The 27,133-nt window shown below is 34.9% G+C and overlaps 1 protein-coding gene across 1 annotated transcript; it reads left to right on the forward strand.

Moving 5' to 3' along the window:
- Positions 1-10,750: 10,750 nt before the first annotated feature.
- On the forward strand, positions 10,751-15,504 carry LOC120068037 (Protein kinase superfamily protein). The gene is made up of 9 exons (XM_039019708.2): positions 10,751-11,160; positions 11,671-11,795; positions 11,871-12,269; positions 12,403-12,654; positions 12,727-12,881; positions 13,174-13,253; positions 13,338-13,473; positions 13,561-13,710; positions 15,062-15,504. The coding sequence occupies exons 1-9, from the start codon at positions 11,069-11,071 to the stop codon at positions 15,245-15,247; spliced, it is 1,575 nt and encodes a 524-aa protein (XP_038875636.1). The 5' UTR covers positions 10,751-11,068; the 3' UTR covers positions 15,248-15,504.
- The last annotated feature ends 11,629 nt before the right edge of the window (positions 15,505-27,133 follow it).

Raw genomic sequence — 27,133 nt, forward strand, 5'->3', positions numbered from 1 at the left:
GAAAACGTGTACATAAAACTTTTAAAACCATTATATTTGAAAACTGAATCTTAGATGAGAATGAACATCCATCGCTCTAATTCCTAACGCCAAGCCATGGCCAGATAAGACCCCTACTTCGATCTCTTCATACTGAATTATGGCTAGGAGAGACCCCTACGTCGATCTCTTTATTGAACTACCTACGTGCACGTGGAGTTTTCTAAGTACCGTCAACACCTTAGGTACATTTACTCAGATACCTTCCTTACCTTCAGTATCTAGCTCACTTAAGCTATTAAGTTCTCGAAGAACATTAAAAAGAATAGTTTTCAATATAACATAGAAATCTCTTTAAGATACCTTCCCTACCTTCAATATCCTTTTTCATTGTGTTCAGGAATACCAACACATATACTTTGATAACCTTAGGTATTTAAAACATAGTACATCAAGCTTCATCCAACCTTAGCTTTAACCCTAACGCATGCTCAACAACATTAAGAGCACATATGCTTTAAAACATAATACAAATACTTGTAACATAAACATGTCATAGAATCTCCTTTTGAAGACTACCATGGTTCAACCATTGTACCAAAGCATATTTTATAAACTTTGTAACTAGCATGCGTTTATTAGAGAAATGCGTTGCTTGGAACTTCTTGTAAAATAACCAACATAAAAGCAACTGTTAATAAAGCATGGATTATTAAAATATTTATAAACCATTTATAAATCATTTATAGTCACTCACAGCTTGTCGGGCTCTTGAACGGTTTATATGCCTCTCCTAGCTCTTCTTGGCCTGAAAGGACATAATGCCCAGTTAGATTCCTTAGAATTCTTAGAAAAATGCTTCAGGTAGCTTGCTTACTAATGAAACTTTCACCAACAAAACAACAGTACTAATAAGATGATCATCATGAGCGAGATCACCCTCATGAGCGAGATTTACCACTTCTAGCGAGATTTGTGACTTCTAACGAGATTTGTGACTTTCCAGCGAGATTTGTAACTTTCCAACGAGATTTATGACTTTTCCAGTGAGATTTGTGACTTCTAGTGAGATTTGTAATTTTCCAGCGAGATTTGCATCCTTAGCAAGATCCTCCTTTTCCTTAACTCACTCTCGCTCTCGCTCATTTTCTTATCTCTCTCTCATTCTCAATCACTTTCGCTCATTTTTTTATCTCTCGCTCACTCTCGCTCATTTTCTTATCTCTCGCTCGCTCTCGCTCACTATAGTGAGCTGCCTGCTTAATCTTCCCAAGCAGCTGCCTGCTTACGCACTGATTCCTTGTTCCAATTTCAAAAATTCATAACTCAAAATCCAGGACTCTTTTTAAGAAACTTCCTTCTACAAACTTATTTAGAAATGAGTTAACTTTCTTACTTTCAAAATAGCAGCCGAAAATTCCTTGTAGTTTGTCCTGAAGCTTCCAATGTTCACTCTGACTTTTGATTAATCCGAGAATCTGCCCCTTCTATAAATTCTTCACTTTTTGCTATCCTTCGTGTGAGATCTTTCTCCGGAAAAACAACCTCAAAAACTAGATTCTCCCAGCTTTAGAATGATACTGATCTCACTTAATTTGCTCAAGTCATTTTCCAAAACCGAGCTTCTGAAATTCCTCTCCCTTTTATACTTCTTTCCGCCTCCCTTGTTCAAGGGTCAAACTGCCGCCTCATTCAGCACTTAGTGCTTCTGGCCAATTCCCATTATTGAGTTTCTTCAATTAATTTGTTTTTCCTTCTCTTCCTTCATAACCCATGTTAGGCCTTCGCCTCATAATAAAAATTTAGCGTGCATCGCATATTCCATCGTCTAACAGCTAACATTTATCGTCTAGCGCCCAACATTTATCGTCTAGCGTCCAACATCTATCATCTAGCGTCCAACGTCTATCGTCTAGCGCTTATCGTGCAGCTCATCGTCTAGTGCTGATGCCGATCCTGCAGTGCCAATGTCCGATTGCTTAACACTATCGTCTAACGTATAGCGCTATCGTTTAGCGAGATCCTTCATATCGTCTAGCGCATCGTTCAGCTCCGCGCAATTACTACATGATCGCCTACTGCATCGCTTAGTTCTTCACGCATTTACTACACGATCGCCTAGTGCCTGCCTACATGATCGCCTACCTCATCGTGTAGTGCCGTTCATTTACTAGACGATCATTTACCCAATCGTATGGCACCACTCATCTGCTACACGATCGTCCAACGCCTTTGCTCGCACACACTTGAGGCTACTGCAAGCCTTATCAATGCATCATGCCTTTCAACCCATGCATTCATCCTTATTACCAATGCATAGTTTACCCTTGCCTTCAACACTTAACCTCTACAAGCCTTGGTTGCTACACACGCAACCCCATGCGCCCATGCTTCTCCATCAACGCATGTCTATACTTTGCTTCCATACTTAGACAATTTTCACTTGTTATATTATCTAGAACTGACCATTGACTAAGTATTTCTAACACTTAGAATTTTCTTCCTCCATCGGCCTACCTTCTTTACCTCCTTCCATAATTTTACTTAACACACTTGTTACTCATTTATGTAGGAAAAATGGAGTACGAGGTTTACACAATCTATATGGTCTAGCCACAAGGCTATATTGAACAAGGAAAAAAAGACCTATATTGTCTCCTAAAGAAGTCAATCTATGGTCTTAAACAATCATAAGGTTGTTGGTATGGAAGATGTCAAAAATTGGCTTTAAGAGAAGTTCGTTTGATAGCCGTGTCTATGTAAACCATCAGACTTATAATGAAGAAGTATTCCTACTTTTACAAGTGGATGAAATGTTGTTAGCTTCTAAATCTAAAGACATAGTGAATCAAGTCAAGTCTCTACTAAAAAAGTAATTTAAAATTAAGGACCTTGGGGGAACCAAGAAAATATTTGACACTGAAATAAACAAGGATAGAAAGAATGCCTATCTGACTATAAGTCAAAATTCCTACCGTGAAAGGATCCTTAAAAGGTTCAAATGTCCAATGCCAAGCCTGTCACCCTTCCTTTTGCTTACCACTTCAAGCTCTCGGCAGACAGCTGCCCAAAGAAAAAGGACTCTGACCATCTAACCTATATGTCTAGCATTCCCTATACTCAGGCAGTTGGTAGCCTAATGTACCTCATTATCTCAACTAGGCCAGACTTGTCTTATGCAGTGAGTTTGGTCAGCAGGTACATGTAAAATTCGGGAAAGAGGCACTAGAGGCTACTAAATGGATCTTAAGATACCTCAAACACTAAAAGGATTCTAAACTAAAATACAAAAGTAATGATTCATATAATAATGAGCTCTATGGTTTTGTGGATTCAGATTTTGCAAGTGATTTGGATAAACAGAGGTCTCTCACAGGTTACATATTCCTATTTGGTAACAACATTCTAAGCTGGAGAGCCTCATTATAGACAATAATAACTTTTTCAACTATAGAGCTGAATTTATTGCTTTATCAGAAGAAATTAAGGAAGGACTATGGCTCAAAGCATTACTAAAAGACTTTGGTACCAACTAAAAGAAGGTTAGATTTTTTTGTGACAATCAGAGTGCGATCTACCTTTCAAAGAACCATCAATTTCATAATCGGATGAAACACATAAATGTTAAATACCATTTCGTTCGAGATGAAATCGAGAAAGGAGAAATTGAGGTGGTCAAGATACATACCTCTCAGAACGATTCTGTTATGCTTACAAAGGCCCGACCAAGCAGAAATTAAAGCTCTGCCTTGACTCAATCGGTTTCGTCCTTCCTGAAAAGGGTTGAAAGAGCATTAGAAGGTGAAATCTCAACTGAATTTTGAAAGATTCAAAGGTGGAGAATGTTATATACTTATTGATTGGGTTGAATCTCCTAAAATTTCGTATCTATTTCTATGTACCTGTCAAGTATAAATAGGAATACTCATAGCTCATAGCTCATTTTGAGTTAGATAGAAATTTAGATAAAAGAAAGTGAAAGAGAGTAACTCATCTGTAATTCTTCTTCCTCCTTCTGCATTTTTCAAAGTTTAATAAAAGTTGAGTTCCCCTTCAAGTGGATTAGGCAAATTTCTGCCAAACCACTATGAATCGTGTGTATCATTTTGTTTCTCATCTCACTTTCCAACTTCTTTTCCCTTCCTCTCATCCTTTCGTACTCTCTCGTGTCTTTGGTTTCTGATTGTTTGAACATGTTGCTTTTCTTCATCTCTTCCATGCAGTTTATTTTATTCTTGCTTGACGTGTGGCCTTTCTTGTTGTACACGTGCAGTTAGGCCTGCTTCTGTATATTTGATGAAATCAGCTCAAATGATGAAATGTTTGTAAGGCCTTTCTTTGCTGATCCAAACGTGAGCCCAGTTCTTTTGCCCCAAAAAATACTTTGGTTGGTAGAAAACTTGGCTATTATGTGCCCACGATTTTCCAACTAATGCCTTACACGTGGTTTGAACCACCGCTCTTTGTCTGATGGAAAAATGAAAGAAATACTTTCTTTCTGATGGGTGATTAATGCAGAATTAATTTTCTTTTTCTCTCTTTTGCTCTCTGGTTCTCTGGTTCTCTGCCTTCTGAGTTCTTTCACTTTCTTCTAACCCTAATGTCTTCTTGTTTGATCTATGCGACTGCTTTGAGTATACGATGGAAGAGTCATGCAATTGTGTAGACGATGGTAGAAGGAAATGGTGAATGAACATGCAATTGTGTAGACGATGTGAAGGAAATGGTAAACGATCATTCAATCTTGTAGATGATGAGAAGAAAGGGAAGGAAATGCACGACGATATACGTGGTTCGGCTATTGAAGCCTACATCCACGGGAAGGAGAGAGTTTTATTAAGAGCTAAGTTTCAGATTTTTTCTTTTATAGATTTTCCAAGTTCTTCTTGAAGGTATGTATATTGTTGTATCTAAAATTTGTAAATGATAATACTAATTTCTGATACAAGTAATTACAATAACAAACTGTAAAAGTTAAAGAAATGTGAAATAGTTTTTGAATTTTGAATGTATGAGCTTATAATCTTCAAATCTCCACCTTAAGCTCAACATGCAAGCTCTTCTCCTTCCGGATTTAACATGTCTTCACCCTTTTTCAGGAAGCAGAAACCCGTTCTGAACAATACAGTTGGCAAGCTTGAGTTTACTCATAGGTTTGGTAAGCATGTCGACTGCGTTTTCGGTGGTTTGAACTTTCAGTACCTTGACTTCTCTTTTCTCTATTCTATCTCTTACAAAATGATACTTGATATCTATGTGTTTGGTCCTTGAATGATACTGAGGGTTTTTGGAAAGATGAATGACACTTTGGTTATCACAGTAGATTTTTATTACTGTTTGATTAATACCAAAGTCCTTCATCAATCCTTTTAACCACAGTGCTTCCTTTATTGCTTCTGATAAAGCCATGTACTTTGCTTGTGGTTGACAATGCTGTGATTGACTGTAAATTTGCTTTCCAACACAACAAATTAGAGCTAAATAAGAATAGATAACCTGTTAGAGATCTTCTTTTGTCTTGGTCACCTGCAAAATCTGAATCAACATATCCATATAGCTTTAAATTTGTTTCATTAGTACTTTGATATGTTAATTTCGACTGTTTAGACCAAATTAGATATCTTAAAATCCATTTTGTTGCTTCCCAATGTCTTTTTCCAGGGTTAGACATGTATCTACTGACTAGACTAGTGCTGTATGATAGGTCTGGTCAAGTAGATATCATCAAGTACATTAGACTCCCTACTGCTTGATTATAAGGAATTGATTGCATTTGAGTCAAATGTTCTATGTCTGTTTCTTTTGGTGAGTTTTCAGAGGAATGTTTAAAATGAGTAGCAATAGGTATGGTGACTGGTTTTGCATTTGTCATATTAAATATGTTGATTACTTTTTCATAGTAGCTTAGTTGACTAATGGTTAGGGTTGAGGAAGTTTTGTCCCTTTGAATTTCAATCCCAAGGATCTTTCTAGATTGACCCAAGTCTTTCATGTCAAATTCTCTCTTTAAGAGATTTTTGACATGAGTTAAATCCTCCTTAGATTTTTCTGCTAGTAACATTTCATCAACATAGAGTAATAGATAGACTCTGTCCTTATAGGTAGAAGAATTAATATAAGAATAAATATCATAGGAACTTCTTTGAAATCCAATACTCTCTATGTAGTCGTTAAACCTTCTGTACCAACATCCAGGGGGATTGTTTTAGACCATATATTGACTTATTTAGGAGACAGTACAGGTCTTCCTTTCCTTTTTCCTCAAACCCTTTAGATTGAACCATATAGATAACCTCATCTAAGTTTCCATGTAGGAAGATAGTTTTAACATCTAGTTGATCTAGTTCTAGATTGTACTGAGCAACAAGAGATAAAAGTAGCCTAATAGAGGTCTGTTTCACTACTGGTGAAAAAATTTCAGTATAGTCTATTCCTTCCCTCTGAGTAAACCCTTTAGCCACTAACCTTGCCTTGTACCTAGGTTTTTCTTCTTTGGTAGAACCCTCCTTTAGTTTATATATCCATTTAGAGACTATAGGTTTACAACCTTTAGGAAGAGGAGCTAGGGTCCAGGTATTATTGACAGTGAGTGACTCCATCTCTTCACACATAACTTGAATTCAAGACCTAGCATTAGGGCAGTTCACTGCCTCTTCAAAAGTGGCTGGTTTTTGGTCACTAAGAGCTATTGTGGTATTTAAAGCTAGGTTCATATAGTTAGTTTCAGTATACCTAGCTGGAGGAACTATCACTCTTCTTTGTCTATCCTTAGCCAAGGAATACTGACTTAAATCAGGTATAACTTCAGTATTCCCAGTATTCTCATTTGAGGCATCCTCTTCTTCTTCTTCTTCTAATTCTATAGGAGGGTTTTGGTTAGTGGAAGAAACTTTAGGTGACTCCACCTCAATTCTAGTAGTATTAGGGCTATTAGGAACTTCATAAGATGTCTTTTCCTTTTGCATAAACATTTCTTTTTCTCTAAAAGTAACATATCTGCTTAAAACAAACCTTTTATCAATAGGATTTCACATCTTAAATCCTTTTACTCCCTCAGAAAACCTACAAACATACACTTTACTGCCCTAGATTTTAATTTCCCCTGATTTTGATGAATATAACCAACACATCCAAATACCCTTAGGTTTTCTAGGTTAGGTGGATGTGTGGTCCATTTTTCTTCAAGAGTCAAAAAATTTAGGGAGGAATGTGGACACCTATTTAAGGTGTACACAGTGTAACTTGTAGCCTCAGTCCAGTATTTTTCACTCAGAATTGCATCTGATAGGCGACATCTAACCCTTTCCATGATTGTTTTATTTAGTCTTTCAGCTACTCCATTTTGTTGAGGAGTGAATACAACTATCCTATGCCTAGTAATTCCTGTTTCTTTACAGAATTTGTTAAACTCTTCACTACAAAATTCCACTCCATTGTTAGTTCTTAGGTATTTAATTTCTTTAGAAGTTTGTTTCTCTATCATGAGTTTCCATTCCTTAAATCTATCCAATATTTGGTCTTTAGTTTTAAGGAAGTAAACCCAACTTTTTCTAGAGAAGACATCAGTAAAAGAAAGCAAATACTTTGAGCCATTTAGGCTAGGTACAGGAGCTGAACCCCATAGGTTAGAGTGTATATAGTTTAGGATAGCTTTTGTGGTATGTTGTGCTTAAGTGAAACTTTGCCTTGTGGCTTTCCCTAAAATATAGTGTTCACAAAAGATTAGATTTTTTGAAAGACCTTTAGGGAGAATCCCTTGATTAGATAGGACTTCTAGGCTTTTAGCATTTATGTGAGATAACCTTTTGTGCCATACATCAATCTCTGTGATCTCATTTGTGGTGGCAACATAAGCCCTTGTTATCATTTCAACTTCTTTGACCATAAATAAGTAATTTATCTTTTCCTCAACTAATATTACTTTAGAGTCCTTTAGCACCTTAAGGGTTCCTTCTTTACCCCTGTATTCACACCCAATAGCATCTAACATACCTAAGGAGATTAGATTTCTCTTAAGTAATGGAACATATCTCACATTCCTAAGAAGTTTGATGGTTCCATCCTTAAATTTCATGGAAATAGAGCCAATGCCTTCTATTTTCCAGCCTTGGTTGTTTCCCATATATACCATTTCTCCTTCTATTTCTTTAGAGGTGTTAAACCAAGGTTTCATTGAGGTCATATGATAGGTGCATCTGGAATCTAGAACCCAATCATGTTTTCCTAGAGGGTTTACATGATTGGATTTATCTAAAGTTGAGGCTAAAGCATCTGAGTAGATGAAGGAACCTTCTACAACAGATGCTTCGGGCTGTTTGCCTTTTGAATCTTTCTCTTTCTCTTGGTTCTTTCTCTTTAAGATAAAACAATCCTTAATTAGATGTCCATTTTTCTTACAGTACTTGCATTTTATTTTCTATTTTGATTTATTTTCTTTTGAGTTGTGAGGTTTTCTATCTTTTAAATGGTTTTGTTTGAAGTTTCCTTTTATAAATAGACCTTCACCACTAGGTTTATCCTTTCTATCAATCTGTAGCTCAAGCTCTCTAGTTCTTAGGGCTGAGATTATAGTGTTTGTGCTTATACTATCCCTTCCATACTTTAGAGCATTTTTAATTTCTTTATACGGTTCAGGCAAGGAGTTTAGAAGCACATAGACCTCATTTTCATCACCAAGTTTTTCTCCTAGAATTTTAAATTCAGCAACTATTTTCTTGAACTCATCTAAGTTATCAGTTAATATTTTAGATGAATCCATTTTAAATGTGAAGAATTTCTCCCTAGGATACATTTTGCTAGGAAGATCTTTAGTAGCATATAACTTTTCTAGCTTAGTCCATATCCTATATGCAATTTCTTGATCTAAAACTTATCTAAGAACACTGTCACTAAGATTAAGAATCAACATATCATAGGCTGCAAGCTCCCTGTCTTCATTTTCTTGAGCTGTCACAGTGGCAGAGAGTGTTGATGGATCAAGGAGGGCTCTGTGGGCTTTCTGCTGGCCGAGTATCACCTTGATCTTGGCCTTCTACAGTCCGAAGTCTCCTTTGCCATCAAATTTCTCCACCTCGAACCTTGTTACTGACATTTTGGATGAAAAACTTGTGTCTTGATTCTCCAAGAATTGAGATCTTGTAAGTCTTTTGCTCTGATACCACTTTGTTGTGCCTGCTTCTGTATATTTTGATGAAATCAACCCAGATGATGAAATGTTTGTGAGGCCTTTCTTTGTTGATCCAAACGTGAGCCCAGTTCTTTTGCCCTAAAAAATACTTTGGTTGGTAGAAAACTTGGCTATTATGTGCCCACGATTTTCCAATTGATGCCTTACACATGGTTTGAACCACTACTCTTTGTCTGATGGAAAAATGAATGAAACACTTTCTTTCTGATAGGTGATTAATGCAAAATTAATTTTCTCTCTCTCTCTCTCTTTTGCTCTCTAGTTCTCTCGTTCTATGCCTTCTGAGTTCTTTCACTTTCTTTTAACCTTAATGTCTTCTTGTTTGATCTGTGCGGCTGCTTTGAGTATACGATGGAAGAGTCATACAATCGTGTAGACGATGGTAGAAGGAAATGATGAACGAACATGCAATCGTGTAGATGATGAGAAGGAAATGATAAACGATCATTCAATCTTGTAGATGATGAGAAGAAGGGGAAGGAAATGCACGACGATATACGTGGTTCGACTATTGAAGCCTACGTCCATGGGAAGGAGAGAGTTTTATTAAGAGCTAAGTCATAGATTCTTTCTTTTACAGATTTTTCAAGTTCTTCTTGAAGGTATGTATGTTGTTGTATCTAAAATTTGTAAATGATGAGTATTTATACTAATTTCTGATACAAGTAGTTACAATAACTAACTGTAAAAGTTAAAGAAATGTGAAATAGTTCTTGAATGTTGAATGTATGAGCTTATAATCTTCACGTGCTCAGTCTCTTTAACCTGCAAATGAGAAATTGTAACACATATATTATATCATATGTTTTCATTAACATTTTTTCTTTAGACAAATAAATATTATTTTAAAATTTTAAATTAAAAATTTGACATTTTCACGGGTATTGCAAGCGTTTGTAAGGGTTGGGACTGGTATTAAGTTATTAACTACACAGAAATTTGAAAATCCTACGTGTAGAAATTTAAACGACAAGAACCGATTTTCCCGGGAAAATTACAACTCCTCAACGTGCTTTGCATTCAACGTCCGTTTCAAACATATTTTCGATTTCCCAGTTACGCCCATGTTTGTATATAGTTTTTTTCCCCTCCTCTGATTGCTGTTCTTCATTACAGAATGACGTACAACTTTGATGGAATATGCAAATTTAAATCCGATTTTTGAGCATCAAGTTTCGGAGATCAATCAAAAATAGTAACAATGTTGAAAATGGCGATTTGAATTCATGCCGACCACTACTCTCCCTCTCCCTCTCCTTCTCGGCTCAAAATTGCTTTCTGAATCCTTCGTTGTTCATCGATTCTAATAAACTTCATGGAAAATGATCAAGAATCTTCTGCTTCTTCTTCCAGGCAACTTCTCTTTTTTCCATTTCTTTCCTTTTTCACCTTTCGCGATGTAAAAATGTGTCAGATCGTTTGATTGTGTTTGTCACGTTTGAAATTTTGATTTCGTAATGGCTGTTATTGTTAGGTTTCTGTTTGCATTTTTTTTAAAGGAGCGATGTGATTGTTATCTGTTGATTCCAGTTGTTGCGCAATAATTAATCAGGTTTAGAAGTAAGGATTGAAACGATTAAGTGTGCTTGAGATTGATTACTAGTTGTTGTTTTCCGAAGTAGTAAGATGTGGAAATGTATGAGATCATTTGATTCTGTAGCTGATTTTAACGTGCAGAATTTTGATTTCGTGATGGATTATTAGGTTTCTGTTTGCATTTTTTTTTCAAAAAAAGATTGGAGGCGATATGAATGTATCTTTGGATTTCAATAGTTGCGGAATGATTAATCAAGTTTAGAAGTAGGATTGAAATGATTTGACTGTGCTTGAGCTTGACGAGTTGTTGTTGATGTTGTTTTTCGAAGTATTAAGTCAAGCGAGCGAACGTTACAACGATCGAAGATGTTGGAAGCTTCAATCATAGAGAAATTGGATCAGCAAAACTCTGCGGATCTGGCTGGATGCGGTCCGACTGAAATTCAAACGTCCGGAAGGTTGTTTCCCTTTCTACTTCGATTACCTCACATTTATTATTTGCATATTTGTTTATTCAATTTTTAACAGTTCCTGTACTTGGCAGTATGATTTTGCGAAGCTATTCTTTTAGTTTTTTGTCGGTTTATTTCGTGCATGAACGATTGGTTTGGTCTTGCACGTCCCCTAGTGGCTAGTATATATTTGAAGGTTTTTTTTGTGTTTGTTTTTTCTTCTGCAGTATTTGATTTAATAGTTGTGGGGTGGGGATTGGGAACTTTGGAATATAGTATAGGTTCGGCCTATGATGAAGGTTATTGTTGCCTTAATTATAGAGCTATGTTCATGTTGGGTTTATTTTGTCTGGTTGTTTCTTCCTTAATTACCTGCTTCATTCTTTCTAGTGGCCATTTATTCAAATTTCCCTTGTCAAAAAAGTGTTTTATATTGGGTTATTAGAGATTTTGCCATGGAGCTTTTAGGCTGTTTGTGCTGTCAATTAGTTGCTTACATGGGAATTTGTTGGACAGCGACGATTCAAGCGATATTGATAGTCAAAATCAATCAAAAGATCAGACAAATCAAGCTGTGGGGACTCCCAAGTTAGGGAACAGATCAAGACCGCGTGGATTCTCCGACTCTTTTGCTTCTCATGGTAAGTAAATCTCTAAGCTACTTCAAGTATTTTATCATTGATCATGTACTAATGTTATGATTATATGTTTGGTAGAGTTGAGATTGTTTGATTTGGAAGATGAAACCAAAGATGAGTCATCTCCAAGAGGGGTGCTCGAGGACTGCTCAAGAAGTTTAGATTCTGAAACAACTACTTCCCGGGCCAGCACTTCCGATTGGGAAGGTCATCCGGACTCGAGAAATCCAAGTCATTGGAGAGGGTTTTTTCGTTTACTGAAGAAAGGACCTCAAATGCGATTTCAGACCTTTCCTCCTCTTAAAGCTGTTCCAAAACTCACCAGAAGAAAGAGCAAAAGAATTAGAGAGGATATGATTCCGGTAGTATCGCCAGTGATGGACTCTTCTATAGAGACAGAGTTTTGCTATTTCAGATCTTCTTGGAAGAATTTCACACTTTCAGAGCTGCAAGCTGCAAGCAATAACTTCAGCCAAGGTTTATTTCTAAACACCAAATCATCCTTGTTATGTGAAACTTCGATAATGTCGTTCCTTTTGATGGTAATAGTTAGTTGATACAAGAATATCTAGTTTGTATGCTGATAAAACACTTTTCTTTTCTTCTGAAGAAAACTTGATTGGCGAGGGTGGTTATTCTGAAGTTTATAAGGGTCAGCTGGAAGATGGGCAACTAGTTGCGATCAAGCGGCTTAATAGAGGTAGCCAAGAAGAGATGACTGCAGACTTCTTGTCTGAGCTCGGAATTATTGTTCATGTCGATCATCCTAACATCGCAAGTGTAATTGGGTACGGCGTTGAAGGGGGAATGCACCTTATACTTCATTTATCACCCCATGGGAGCCTGGCATCCATACTTTATGGTTTGTTATTTATTGTCAATCTTTTGCATTTCGAACCACTTAATTTACTGCTAATCGGCCGGTATAATATAGGGCCAAAAGAGAGATTGGATTGGTCAACCAGGTATAAGATTGCTCTAGGAATTGCTGAAGGCCTCCTGTATCTTCATGAAGGCTGCCAAAGAAGAATAATCCACAGAGACATTAAGGCCGCTAATATATTGCTTAGAGATGATTTTGAGCCTCAGGTATGCTTTATGCTCCGATAGTTGTCCAAGTGTTGTAGCTGGAGATATGCAGGAAAGTTTAACTCAATGTGCAAACATAAATGTCTTTCCTTTGTTTTGCATTCATACATTTCGAATGGCTTGTAAAATTAGCAAAATGAAAGTGATAACATCAAATAAAAATCCTTAGCATAATCATATCAGGATATCCAACATAAAAATGCAGTTTCAAAATCTTTTATACTGCTAACAACAAAAGAGTACATTATATGTTTCAAATTCTTGTTTGGTGAATACTTGAAAATGAACCCAGATATCCGACTTCGGGCTTGCAAAGTGGCTCCCAGATCAATGGACTCACCATACTGTGTCAAAGTTTGAAGGCACATTCGGGTTCGTCGATCGAAGCATCTTGTTAAGAATTTTTAAAAATCCTACTCCTCCAACCCTGATCCTCCTCTTTTCTGATGGTTATAGGTACCTTCCTCCTGAGTTCTTTATGCATGGCATTGTTGATGAAAAAACTGATGTCTATGCCTATGGAGTACTTTTATTGGAACTCATTACCGGACGACGAGCACTGGATAGCACACAGCAAAGCCTTGTGATGTGGGTACGTTCGCTACTGCAACCTCAATTTTTGCGACTTTGGGGACAATTTTATGTACCAACACTAATCTGTTTTCGAAACTATTTGCAGGCTAAACCTCTACTTTCTAAGCAGAATTTCAAGGAACTTGTTGATTCATCTCTTACTGACACATTTGACACCGAGCAAATGAAACGGATGGTGACAATAGCTTCAATGTGCATAAATCATTCTTCAATTCAACGGCCGGAAATGAGTGAGGTATGCACTTTTATCTTGAAGATTCGTAGTCGCTCTTTCTATAACTGTTAATCTAGATAATCATAGTACCATGACCAATCTGTCTGAAGTAATGTAAATACAAATCTTCCCGAAACTTCTGGTACCTGTAGTATCCTATTGAATCAAGTATTGAAACTTAAAAAGATACCACTTGTTTCCTTGTCCTCATCCCTGACCCAATTCCTGATGTTAGGACGAAGTAAAAAATGGATATTGTAGCCAACCTGAATGTAGCTTAACCGATTAACAATCATCTACATCCGACTAAGAGGTAATCATAAGTACCATGACTTCTTAGACTGTCAATCTAGATAATCATGATTCATGAGTACTATGACCAATCAATCTGATGTAACCTATATTCAAATCCTTCCATTGTTGGAAATCCTTTAGTACCTGTAGTTGTCGTACATTAGTCCTCCGTATCCATACTTTTATCCCAGTGAAACTTAAAAAGACGTCTTTTTCCTAGTCCTCATCTACAGTCCCGGTTCATGAGATCCAGACAAAGATTAAAGAAAATTAATCGCGTGAAGCTAAAAATGGATCTTTTTAGCCAACTTGACCAATAGTTTGGTTGATTAAGGTATATACTTCTCAACTAAGAAGTCATAAGCTTGAAATTCCACCATCGTATGTTAATGAACTAAAAGAACAAAAAAAAAAAAAAAAAGAAGAAGAAGAAGAAGAAGAAGAAGAAAAAGAAAAAGAAAAGTTGTATCTGTAGTCCTCTATTTGGACACCTTCTAATAAGAATACACTCAAGAATACACGGAAGACTCAACAATACTGAATATAGAAATATATGAAAGTATGCTATAATATGCTAAGAAAAGTAATAAGGTAACCTAGTCTTTCGAGGGGTTAGTCTCTTCCAAATTTCCAACAAAGGAAGTCCCACAAAATTCTTCACATAGTGATTTTACTCTCGCCTACTATTTATTGCCAAAAAGACCTAACAAACTTACTAATAATCCTAATATTTCCTAAACTAGAAATCATACATCCTCTCCTAGCTCGAGGTCATCCTACATCTTGGTGTAGAAGATTGCCTTTCATTTCTGAACATTGAATTATGTTCATCATATTTTTCTTAAATATCAATTAAGTTTCTTTCTAATGTAACAGTTTTGTTTCTATTTTTCAATTCTAAAATTTATGCTTGTTTTCTCACATTTTTCAATGAAAAAACAAAGAAATCCTAAAAATTAAAAAACTAAATAATTATCAAACGAAATCTGGAATTTTTCTTTCTTCGACAATTTAGTATATTGCATTTGGAATGATTAAAAGAGAGCCATTTTCCCACACACATATATATTGTATGCAGATTGTTCAGATTATGAAAGGGGATGGAGTTGGTAATTTGGAGCTTGTAAAACGACAGAAGTCTAAACTTCAAAGGACTTACTCTGAGGAGCTTTTGGATGCAGAAGAATACAATTCTACAAAGTATTTAAGTGATATTGATCGACATTTGGAGGTTGTTTTAGGAACTTGTCATATCGACGTTTAGATTATTTATTATCACATAAACTTACACGATATAATTTATATATGATATTTATGCATTTATACTCGATCATTAATATATGGATCCTGATGTTTCAATTTTGTGATTTGAAGGTTTTTTTTTTTTTTTTTTCCGTTTTAAATATACCATTTTATGTATTGTAGATCTTGTATTCATTCGAGAAAACAGTGTTAGTAATTAAACCAACATGAGATAGTCCAAATGTTGTTATTATGTAATTATATTTGATTTTTCTGTTTGCTAGCTTGTTTTGAGTTAGAAGGGATAAAGAATATGTTTAGAAAACAAAAAATGTAACAAATTTTTAAACATGGTTATCTTATTATTTGGAGAGTATATTCTTGAAATATAGCACTTTGCAAATTTATTGATTTATTACAATTATCAATTTATCACTACTATATACAAAAGGAGTTTCACGAAATATAGGATTATTATACTTATTCACAGCTATAGTATTGAATTTCCACTGATACATTGATATTTTCATGATTCGACATCGATTATATATATATAACGTGAAAAATTTTGGTATAAAACTAAAGATGTCCGTCTTGGATGGGACTGGGAATCCCTAGTTTTAGGAGGAATGAAGAACTTTTTTCTCCAAATGGGATGGGAGTCTGTTTTTAAAATGAATTAATTTTTTTTTAATTTTAATTAAATGGCATGGGGACAAACATGCCATCCCCTAACCCCATTCTATCCCGTGAATATCTTTATTTTAGGAAGAAAAATAAAAATAAATAATATAATAACTTACAGTTATGAATCAAAGTTACGTTCAAGAGGAATTTGAGTAGATTAAATTAAGATTGACATTTAATATTTTTATTTTAATTACTCATGAATGATCGATTCTAATCGAATCCATTCTTTTTATAATGGTTAAAACTCCAAATTTTGACTAATCGAGCATGGCTCAAAGGATCATGCACAAATTACCCTACCACTAATGATTATATCAAAGATCAATATTATTATTATTATTTTCAATCTCAACAAAGAGTAAACAAAACAGAAAACTAATTGCAAAATAGGATGGTCCTGGTGGTCTTTACGCCTGATTCTAGCAACTTTGGATCTTCGACAATGACCAACGAAACCAAATGTTGATGTATTGTTTTCACGGTTGGTAAAGAGAAATTCAACAATAACTCCTTGTTTACCACACAATACATCAACCAACGATTGCATTTAATTCATAAAAGTTTCCAAAGAATTAGAGAATTGACATTGTGTAAAGTATAGCTAAATCTGTTAGGATGTTTGTCATTGTAGTATGATTGACTTATTTATTACAGGCAAAACTGTAACATGTTTTTGTAACATGTGCAACATGTCTTCCAACATGCTATGACATTGTCAATGACATTGTAACGTGACAGACAAAAAATTCGACAGAATATTTTTCTTTACCTGTCAAGATCTTTATGCAAATTTCATGGCCTGTTAATTTATTCCCTGTAGAGATGATTTATTCTTCCCTTGATGATCTTTTCAAAGCCTCCCATATATGGTTGGCCATTTTGAAGATTATTTTTGTACCGTTGTCTTGTGTGGTTGTCGAACACATAAGTGTGTCATTTTATGTGATTGCGAAGCTTTTGCTATTGTTGATCTTGAGTGTTTCTCTAGATCATGCTTAATCATTCTACTACAACTTGAGAAGAGATTCTTATACTTAGGGGAACCTAAGTTATTCAAGTGAATGAGACTTCATTTATAGGTGGAAAGACAAATGTTCTTGGTGAGAGAGTCTCACAGTTAGAGGGAGCCTAAATGATCATTTACTAATAGTCTTACACTTAGGGGGAGCTTAAGTACATTGAAAATGAGGGGATATCACACTTAGAGAGAGAGCCTAAGTTTCACTGAGAGTGAGTCTCATACTTAGGGGGAGTCCAAGTTTCATTGAGTCTCCCATTCTCTAAGTTGGGCTATTGGAGTGTCACTGTAATTTCCATTTATTTACAGATAAATACATTGTTTTATATTGATAGAATTATTTTTCCACGAACACACTGCCCCTCAGATATAGGTGGTATAATACCGAACTAGGTTACCAAACTCTATGTTCTGTTTTGGTTTTCGTTTTTTGCATTTATCTGTAATTTTCCTGGAAATGTTGTAACATCGTGTGTAACAAGTTCTGTCATGTGCTAGATAACCTTCATTTCAATTAGTATTAGAGCGGGTCACCATTATTTTTGGTGTTTCGTTTTGAATTTCTTCAAATAGTAGGAATCAAAGAAGATGGATCTACCACACATCCCTCGGTATTGGATGGGACAAACTACTCATATTGAAAGACTAGAATGATAGCTTTCTTAAAGTCTATTGGTCACACGACTTGGAAAGTAGTGGTAACTGGATGAACTCCTCAGGTTGTTGTTCCTAATGTTGGAAACATCCCTAAGCCTGACGCTGAATGGACTGATGCTGATGACAAAGCATCCATAGGAAATTCTCGTGCCTTAAATGCTATCTTTAACAGTGTGGATAGAAATATCTTTTGTCTGATTAACACATGTGTCTCTGCCAAGGAAGCTTGGGATATTTTGACTGTTGCTTATGAGGGAATATAAAGAGTCAAGATTTCTATACTTCAGTTGTTGACCACCAAGTTTAAAAGTTTGAAAAATACTTGAAGATGAAATAATTGCTGAATTTAATGTCTGTTCACTTGACATCGCTAATGAATTTTTTGCCTTGGATGAGAAGATTTTGAGAAGCTGATTAGAAAAATTCTTAATTCTCTGCCTAAAAGATTTGATATGAAAGTAACTGCTATAGAAGAAGGTCAAGATATTAGCAACATGAAACTTGATGAACTCATGAGATATTTACTTACTTTTGAGATGACTTTTGATAGAAAACCTGTCAAGAGAAATGAAGGCATTGCCCTATGTCCAGAGCTTAATAGGTGCCATTAGTTCTACCTAACCCGAAACAAACAATATTTATAAAGCTCGAACAACAACCTAACTAACTCGTAGTTAAAGTGGAAGTAAGAGATCAATCCACAGGGAAATATTATTTAATCCTTTCTTTAGCCAAGCTTAACTATAAAAGCTATCAAATGGGGGTTTTGATTAAGATAAGAAACATGCTAAAAAAAAAAAGTAAAAGATAGTTGTAACCAAGTTTAGAGCAATCTTGCTTCTAATCCAAGTTAGACGTTCATTGTAATTCTTATCATTGAATTCTAGAAATTTAATTCATAATCAGATTAAGCATGCAACTACTTAATCTAAATTAAACTAGTTTCTAAAAAAGCGGACAACTAGCATAACCTAGTCAAGAAAACATCCTATCAACAGTTAAGGTAGGATAGCCCTAACCGTAATCTATCAACATAGTTCTACTTCTATTGGGTTCCTTAGCGGTCATATAGAAGAGATTACACGTGCATTAAGTTCTAGGATTCAATTGCGTTGATTAATTGTTAAGATAGCTTACTCAGTTAACCGATTTTTCTTCAAATCTAGTAATTAGTGCGTCTTAGGATAGTCAACCATTCAACATACAATTACTATTGCCTCTTGGAGATCTTGGCTAGACATTCTATCGAACACATTAAAAGCAACGTATTCAATCATGAGTGAATGTGACAAAACCAAGCATTTAGGCTAAATATGTTCAAGATATAGATCATTCAACATGCTTCAAGAATTAAAAATGGATTCAAGAATGCTCAAATTCAGATTGCTAACAATAAAGAAAAATAGAAAACTCAAAAGAATTTGCAAGAACTCTTGAAATACAAACAATATTGAATTACTTCACAAATCCATGGAAAAATTCATGAAGAATTACAAATTACTGATTATAAATAAAAAAGAAATCAAAGTCTAACCTAGGTAGGAAACAAAATTACCATAGAGACTAATTGATATAGAGAGAAATTTTAGCTTCCATCAAAATCGTGCTTCCTCTCCTTCAGAAAAAAAAAAATGAAAGAAAACTATTTATAGTTGAAGGGATAGCGTCATGATGCCAAGACCAGCGTTGTAATGTTAAATTGTAGAAAAAGCCCAAAAGCGTTAGGCTAATGTTGCAATGCTACACTGACGCTTGGTTGCGCAAGGCACGTAGGATAAATCACGTCAAAATCCGGAGCGTTGCAATGCTATGGGGAGTGTTGCAACACATCGAGTTTTTGCAGCAAAAAGCGAACGTTCTGTCTTTAACTCGATACACGATGCACGATGGTCCTTAACTTGATGCTCAATGCATGATGGCCCTTACTCGATAACATTTACTCGATGGCCTTTTTGAAAATTACTCGATTATACTCGACAGTATTTTAGTAAATACTCGATGCTCAATGACTCAATGGTTGATTATACTCGATGGCATTTTGGATATATACTCGATGACAATTTACTTGATTACTCAATGGCCTTTTACTCAATGACACTCGATGGTAATTTGGTAATTTTCTGATTCTTTTCAATTTAGTCGATTTTGTTGGTCAGTTTTTTTTATCATTTTGGCACAATTTTCTTTTAATGACTTCTAAACACCTCGGAGACCGTTTTACCTACAAAATTAGCATTTAAAATAAATAATCAACACTATTTTGGGGGAATTAACACAGAAAAGTACTTTACAATAATTGTAACATCTATAAAGCAGGCCATACTCGTAGTGTCACAAGGATAAGGTATCCAACCTTATCCATCTACTACAGGCCATTTAGGTTATCACTTAAACATGATTCATCCTAATGTCTTTACATACATGTTTAAGCTACAAGATAACTTTGGATGTTAGTTTATTGGTTTGTGGTTAATGCAACTAAAAATTGAAATAAAACATCATATATTTTATTAAATAAATAAGATGTTTGTACATTACAATTACAAACTATAGGACCTTGAGAGATTTAGGGCATCAACCTCAACAGTGTACACGCCCAGACATATGCTATACAGTTGGAATAGTCAGCAAATTTCAGTCAAATCCTAGATATGATCATTAGACTGTCGTTAAAAACATCCTCAAGTATCTTTGGAGAACGAGAGACTAAATACTTATATATGGTGCTAAGGATTTTGATCTTTACTTGATACACTGATTCTGATTTTCAAAACGAAGTGTATTCTAGGAAATCTACTTCGGGATCAGTATTTATTTTAAATTGAGAAGCTATAGTATGGAGGAGTATAAAACAAAGTTGTATTGCTGACTCCACCATGAAAGCGGAGTATGTAGCTGCATGTGAAGTAGCCAAGGAAGCAGTCTGGCTTAGAAAGTTCTTAACCGATTTGGAAGTGGTTCCGAATATGCATTTGTCGATCACTGTCTCATTAGGGAGATGGTACACTGAGGAGATGTGATCGTCACGCAGATAGTCTCAGAAGACAATTTAGTTGATCCATTTACAAAGGCTCTCATGGCTAAAGTGTTTAAGGGTCACCTAGTCGGACTAGGACTATAACATAGATAAATCTAAGGCAAGTGGGAAAATGAATGGGTATTTGATGCCCTAGTTTATTGTATTTATTATCTCAAATAATCAACATTGTATATATATGTAAACCCATTGGAGTTTTAGTCCAAGTGGGAGTTTGTTGGGTTTTATGTCCTAAAACTCGTGGTTTGTAAACAATAAACTTATTCTATTATCAATAAGGAAGTTATTGAGGTTTATTCAATAAAGTTGTTATTGAATGTATGAATTGCTCATTTCGTTTTAGAAAGAACCTAAATCCAATAAACTAAGATCCATGGTTATTACATTAGTACTTGGACTTTATGTGGAGACATAAAAGTGGATCAAGTTTAAGTAGATAGCCAAAAAGGTATATAGTATACAAATAAGGCTAGTTACCTTATTCTAGGGACACTATCGGATGCGATCCACTTTGTATTTAGTACAAATGATGTGATCTTGAATCATCCATGTGGAGACATACGAGTGAAGGCATTCTGTGCAAAGAGTTTGTATAAGACCGGACTAAGAAATAAGTCATGCTTACTTTATAATGTTGTTTACTATTTAAGACTAACTATTTCAAAGCAATCACCTAGGTAACTTGACCTTAATCCTGTGTAACTATGAACTCTTGTTTATTTGGGATTATCTTTAGATTTACATGAGTAAGGGTTGGCTCAATAGGGTGCAAGAAGGAATTCGCTCCTACCCGCTTTAAGGGATAGTGGAGAGGTTGTTCCCTTAACTCTGACTCCAGGTCTTGAACAAAAAGCCCCACTCTCTCATTGGCTTGGGAGGGACTCAATTTGATGATTGGATCACAAATCAATTGTTCATTAAAGGATCAGTGAGACTTAAGAAGCAAGATGTAATATTGGGGGTAAAACAGTTTTTGACCCAGCCGTTATTACGAACAACCTGTGAAGGGTCGACTTACTGATCATGGTTAAATCAAGTGGACAGAAATATATCTAAAGTGAGAAGACTGCAGCTATTGGGCTTTAGTTGAGTGACACGGTAGTTAATGAACGTTGATTGATTCAGTTTAAAGAGTTTCGTCAATTAATCTTTGATCGTTGGAGCTCATGATCTGTAAGTCCATTAGGTTCCCCTACTAATTTACAAATGGACTAAACCTTAGAATAGCATGGTGAGAAAATTTGAAACATTCAAATTCGAATTTAGAGAATTATTAATTATATGTGATATAGTTAAACGTTTACTTATCGAATTAAACAAAATTGCGGAGTTGGAGAATATTTAAATATGATTTAAATATTACATACATGAATAAGGATTCATGATTGTGGAATTGGTTGTTTAATAATTTAACATTGGATATTAAATTACTAATTAATTAAATAGTTTAATTAATTATTTAAAATTAATTATTTGGATTAATTTTATTTAAAATTTAAAATTTGAATTTTATAAAAATACAAATATTAAAATCAATTTTTATTTTAATTTGATTTTATGAAATTTAAATTAAAATTTGAAAATTGATAAAAATATGATTAAGTGGGATTTTCCCACTTAATACTCCTACAATTCCACTCAATCCTAGTTGCTTGATGTCATTCATACATGCAATTTGATTTGCATGTTAATTTTGACAAAAACAAATAGATTTTGAACAAAATTCAGTTCTATGAACTGAAAAGAGGACATGCAATTCAAAATTTTGAGTTTTTTTAGTGAAGAAATATTCTTCAACTCTTGGACTTCAAACCAGAAAAAATCTTCAAAATTTCCCTAAATTCAAGCTCATTTTGGATCCCACAATCCAATCTAAGGTCCTAGGTATTGGGGTTGATGCCCTAAATCTCGTGGGTCTTATAGTTTGTAAACATTGCATGAACAAATTCATCAAGTGATTAATAAAATATATGATATTTTAGTTGCATTAACCATAAACCAAGAAACTAACATCCAAGGTTATCTTTGTAACTTAAACATCTATGTGGTGACATACGGGTAGATCATGTTTAAATTAATTTTAAATGGTTTAAAATTAGTTCACCTAGACTTATGTTGGAAGTATTTCTAATGAGATTAGAAATAGGTGAACCTTTTAATTTGTTTTAATATGATTAAAAAAAATTATGTTAAAAGATTAAATTTAAAAAATAAGTGCCCATAAGGAACCTTTATCTAAGAAACGTTCTGTTTAGGCGGGGGTATTTAAGCTGACGAAAATGGAACACCTCCACCTAGGAACCTACCTAGAAAGTGAATTGGGTAAATATTTTATAAGTATGCAATAAATGATTGATTTTGTTAAAGAGTTTAATAAATGAAATAAAGTATTGTTAAATCATTCAATATAAATGTTATATTGAGCAAATTAAAAGGACTTAGATAAATTCATTAGCCATTTTTTAACTAAGTACAACGAAACCCTAAAAATATTAGAATATTTTAGTGGGAGAAAATTGATATTCAATATATCAAATTTTAGCTTCCACATCCCTAAGAGTTCACATCGTGAGATCTATGCTTGGCTTCGTGTCGCCCTGGGCGCGACCTTCCTTCGAAAATTGTTTACATGGGTTAATAGCAAGATGAATAGGGAAAGTGTCCATATTAAATGGGAGAGGGACATGTGTTGACATATCCTATGGTCTCCTCCATTAGGTTGTACCATGAGATTCCAATGATCCACCTGCATGTCGTCCTAGAGCGACCATCGCTTCAGAGGTCTTGATCATAGAAGTCGAAACAAAGCAAACTCCAGTAATGGATAGAGTCTCTTAGGTTAATCTTCAACAGTTGTCTTTCCTTTTGGTAGCCTATTGAAGTGAATCTCTGGGAGCTGAAAATGAGAGGGCCACACTTACAAGATGAATTAATCTAGTTAATGAAACATTGGCCGAAAAACGGTAGCTAAAAACTATAGGAACAAAAGTTATTCTGGTGTTAGTGATTAGCTAAGATTATCTCAATTTAAGAGAGGAGTAGTTGATCAACCTTTGATGGCTATTGCTCTGAACCTTTGAAGTATCATTGCAAAAACTAAATGAATAGATTAATTAGGATTTTATGATTACACATGTTTTTTGCTAAATTGATTGGATAATTGTGTAATGGATTGAGACAAATATAACTAATATGGTCATTTATTTGTTTCAGCATGAATTCCTCAATTATTTTTTTGCTTAAAAATGGTCAATTAACTGAAGAGAACTATGTGATGTGGAAACCTAACTTGAACACGATTCTAGTTATTGATGATTTGATGTTCGTTAACAGAGGATTGCCCTCCAATCCCCACTCGTAATGCATCTTAAGTGTCGAAGGATGCTTATGACCACTAGATGAAGGCCAATGACAAGGTCTGAATCTACATCTTGGCAAGTCTGTCTGACGTTCTTACCAAGAAGCATAAAGCCATGATGTCTATGTGTCAAATCATGGTGTCCCTCCAGGAGATGTTTGGACAATCATCCATTTAGATCCAACATAAGGCCTTTAAGTACATTTACAATGCGTGCATGAAAGAAGGCCAGTCATTAAGAGAACATGTTCTCGATCTGATGGTCTAGTTCAATGTCGCCGAAATGAACGAAGTGGTCATCGACAAGCAGAGTTAGGTGTCCTTTATTTTAGAATATCTTCCGAAGAGTTTTCTTCAATTCCGCAGCAATGCTATTATGAATAAAATACAATACACCATAACTTCCCTCTTGAATAAGTTAGACTTATCGGTTCCTTATGAAAGATAAAGGACCAGTAGAAGGAGAGACAAATGTTGTCCATTCCAAAAAGTTTCACAAGGGTTCATTCTCGAAAACTAAGTCTGCTCACTCATCTTCTAGTTCTAAGAAGATCTAGAAAAAGAAAGGAGGAAAAGGGAAGGCTCTCGTTGAAAGGAAAGACAAAGGCAAGGCCAAGGTAGCCGACAAGGATAAGTGCTTGCACTGCAATGTGGATGGTGTTGGGTTTTATGTCTTAAAACTCGTGGTATGTAAACAATAAAACTTATTCTGAAAGTTCAATAAGGTGTTGTTGAATAGATATTTTGCTTGATAGAAATCCAATAAACTTGAAAGTCCCTTGATTATTGGATGGGTACTTGAACTTTATGTAGAGACATAAAGGTGGAGCAAATTCGAGTAAATTGTCAAAATGATCTATAGTATATGAATAAGGTTGGATACCTTATTATGGTAACATTATTGGATGCGACATTCTCTGTATTTATTACAAAGAGTTGAAAGGTGTTACAAACGAAGTGATCCTAATTCATTCATGTTGAAACATAAGGAGTAGGGGTGTTTTTGTGCAAAATGGTTTGTACAAGATCGGAGCATGAAATTAGTCACTCTTACTTTATAACACTGTTTACTGTTTAAGACTGACTATTTCAAAGCGATGACCTAGGTAACTTGACCTTAATCCTGAGCTAACTATGAACTCCTGTTTATTTGGAATTATCCTTAGATTTGCATAGGTGAGGGTTGGCTTAACAACGCCGACTCAATAACCTCCCATTTCAGAGGTAAGACCGGATAGATAGCTGGGGATACAGGATGCAAGAAGGAATTCACTTCTACCCGCTTTTAGGGATAGTAGAGAGGTTGTTCCCTTAAGTGCTGATTCTGGGTCTTGAACAAGAGGCCCTACCCTCTCATTGGCCTGAGAGGGACTCGGTTTTGTTGACTGGATCACAAAACAATTGTTCATTAGGAGATCAACGGGGACTTAAGGAACAAGAGGTAATTTCGGGAAGAAAACAGAGATTCGACCTAGCCGTTATTACAAATAACTTGTGAAGGCTTGACTTACTAATCATGGTTATATCGAGTGGACATAATATATAGGGGAGTTCAACCATGGGCTTTAGTGGAGTGACCCATTAGTTAACAAATGGGGGTTAGTTCAACCTAATGAGTTTAGTCGAATAATCTTGGATCGTTGGAGCCCATGATCTGTAGGTCCACGAGGTCCCCCTACTAGCTCGAAAATGGATTAGCTTTAGAGTAACGTGATAAGTTAATTTGAAACGTTCAAATTAGAATTAAAAAGAGTTGGAGAATTTATATTTAAATATGATTTAAATATATGAAGCTGAATTTGTGTAGAATTAATTTAATATTGGATATTAAATTAATTAGAATTATTTAAATTGTTTAAATAATTATTTATTAATTTTATTAGAAAATTAATTTGTAAAATTAATAAATTTTGATTTTTAATCAAATGTGATTCTAAAATCAAAATTTTGGATTTTGAAAATACAAAAACACAAAAATGGAAAATTGGATTTTCAACTCCATCTTCAAGTAGCTCACAAACAACCCATCATCTTCAAGCTTCATTTACTCAAAGCATGAGTTGCATCTCATGTAGCTATCTTCATTGCATGATGGTCTGCAATATATTGAAGAGATTGGAGTGATTTGAGGCAAGGCAACCGATAGAATTTTAGTTGAAAATTCGTGTGAAAAGGTGTTCTTCATTGGGTTGTTGATATGAGCATTCTTTAAGTTCCCTTTAATTCCAACTTATTTTGAGTCCCACAACTCAATCTAGAGCACCAAGAGAATAGTATGATAGATCTTGTGGTGGCCTGCATAGAGATTTGGAGGAATTAGCAGCTGAAAATCGAGATTTTAAAGGTTCTTCAAAGGTATGTTTTGAACCCATTAAATTCTGCTTGAGCATGTTTTCGTTTATGCCAAAATTAATCAATTAGAGTGCTTATCGATCGTCGTTGATTTCGCTACGTGCTGATATAATCCAACAATTGGTATGAGAGCATCATATAAGCATTCAATTTAGTTTAATTTTGGTTTGATGGGTGTTTTATATGAGAAATATGAAACTATTGTACTGATATGGTTTTCTGAGTTTTGGCTTTTAATTTCTCATTGATTTCTCAATTAAATTTGTAATTGGCTCTTGCTTGATAAGCTTATCTTTGTTCTCAAGAGTCTGTAATTTATTTGGAGTCTTTAGAGTTGAAATTAAACTTTAAATCGAAGAAACAAGCGAAGAGACCGAGTTGTAGATTCCAAACATTCAACCTCTGTTAATATTGTCGTTGAGCTTTAGTAGCTAAACGATCGTTTAGCTTCATGCGTTAGCTTTAGGACAAGTGGGATATTGTTGGGGTTTATGCCTTAAATCTCATGAGTTCCATAGTTTGTAAATTAATTTTACACAAATTATTTATTTAATAAAATAAAGTATTATTTTACTTGATATTTAGTTCGCAGTAACCTAAATCTAATAAACTAAGATCCAAGGTTATTTAATGTAACTTAAACATATATGTGGTTGATATACAAGTGGATCATGTTTGAATAATAACCTGAATGGTCTATAGTATATGGATAAGATTAGATACCTTTTCTTGGTGATACTATGGATACGACCAACTTAGTAATTGTTATAATTGTTGTAAAGTGTTGCAAATGATC

The sequence above is a fragment of the Benincasa hispida genome, chromosome 12 (genome assembly GCF_027475165.1).
Source record: "Benincasa hispida cultivar pf3 chromosome 12, pf3_genome.v1.1, whole genome shotgun sequence".
NCBI classification, from domain to species: domain Eukaryota; kingdom Viridiplantae; phylum Streptophyta; class Magnoliopsida; order Cucurbitales; family Cucurbitaceae; genus Benincasa; species Benincasa hispida.

Coding starts and splice junctions, on each gene's coding strand:
- LOC120068037 (XM_039019708.2), top strand. CDS start 11,069: ATGTTGGAAGCTTCAATCATAGAGAAATTGGATCAGCAAAACTCTGCG. Junction 12,270..12,402: donor AAGCAATAACTTCAGCCAAG/GTTTATTTCTAA, acceptor TTTCTTCTGAAG/AAAACTTGATTGGCGAGGGT. Junction 13,254..13,337: donor AAGTTTGAAGGCACATTCGG/GTTCGTCGATCG, acceptor TGATGGTTATAG/GTACCTTCCTCCTGAGTTCT.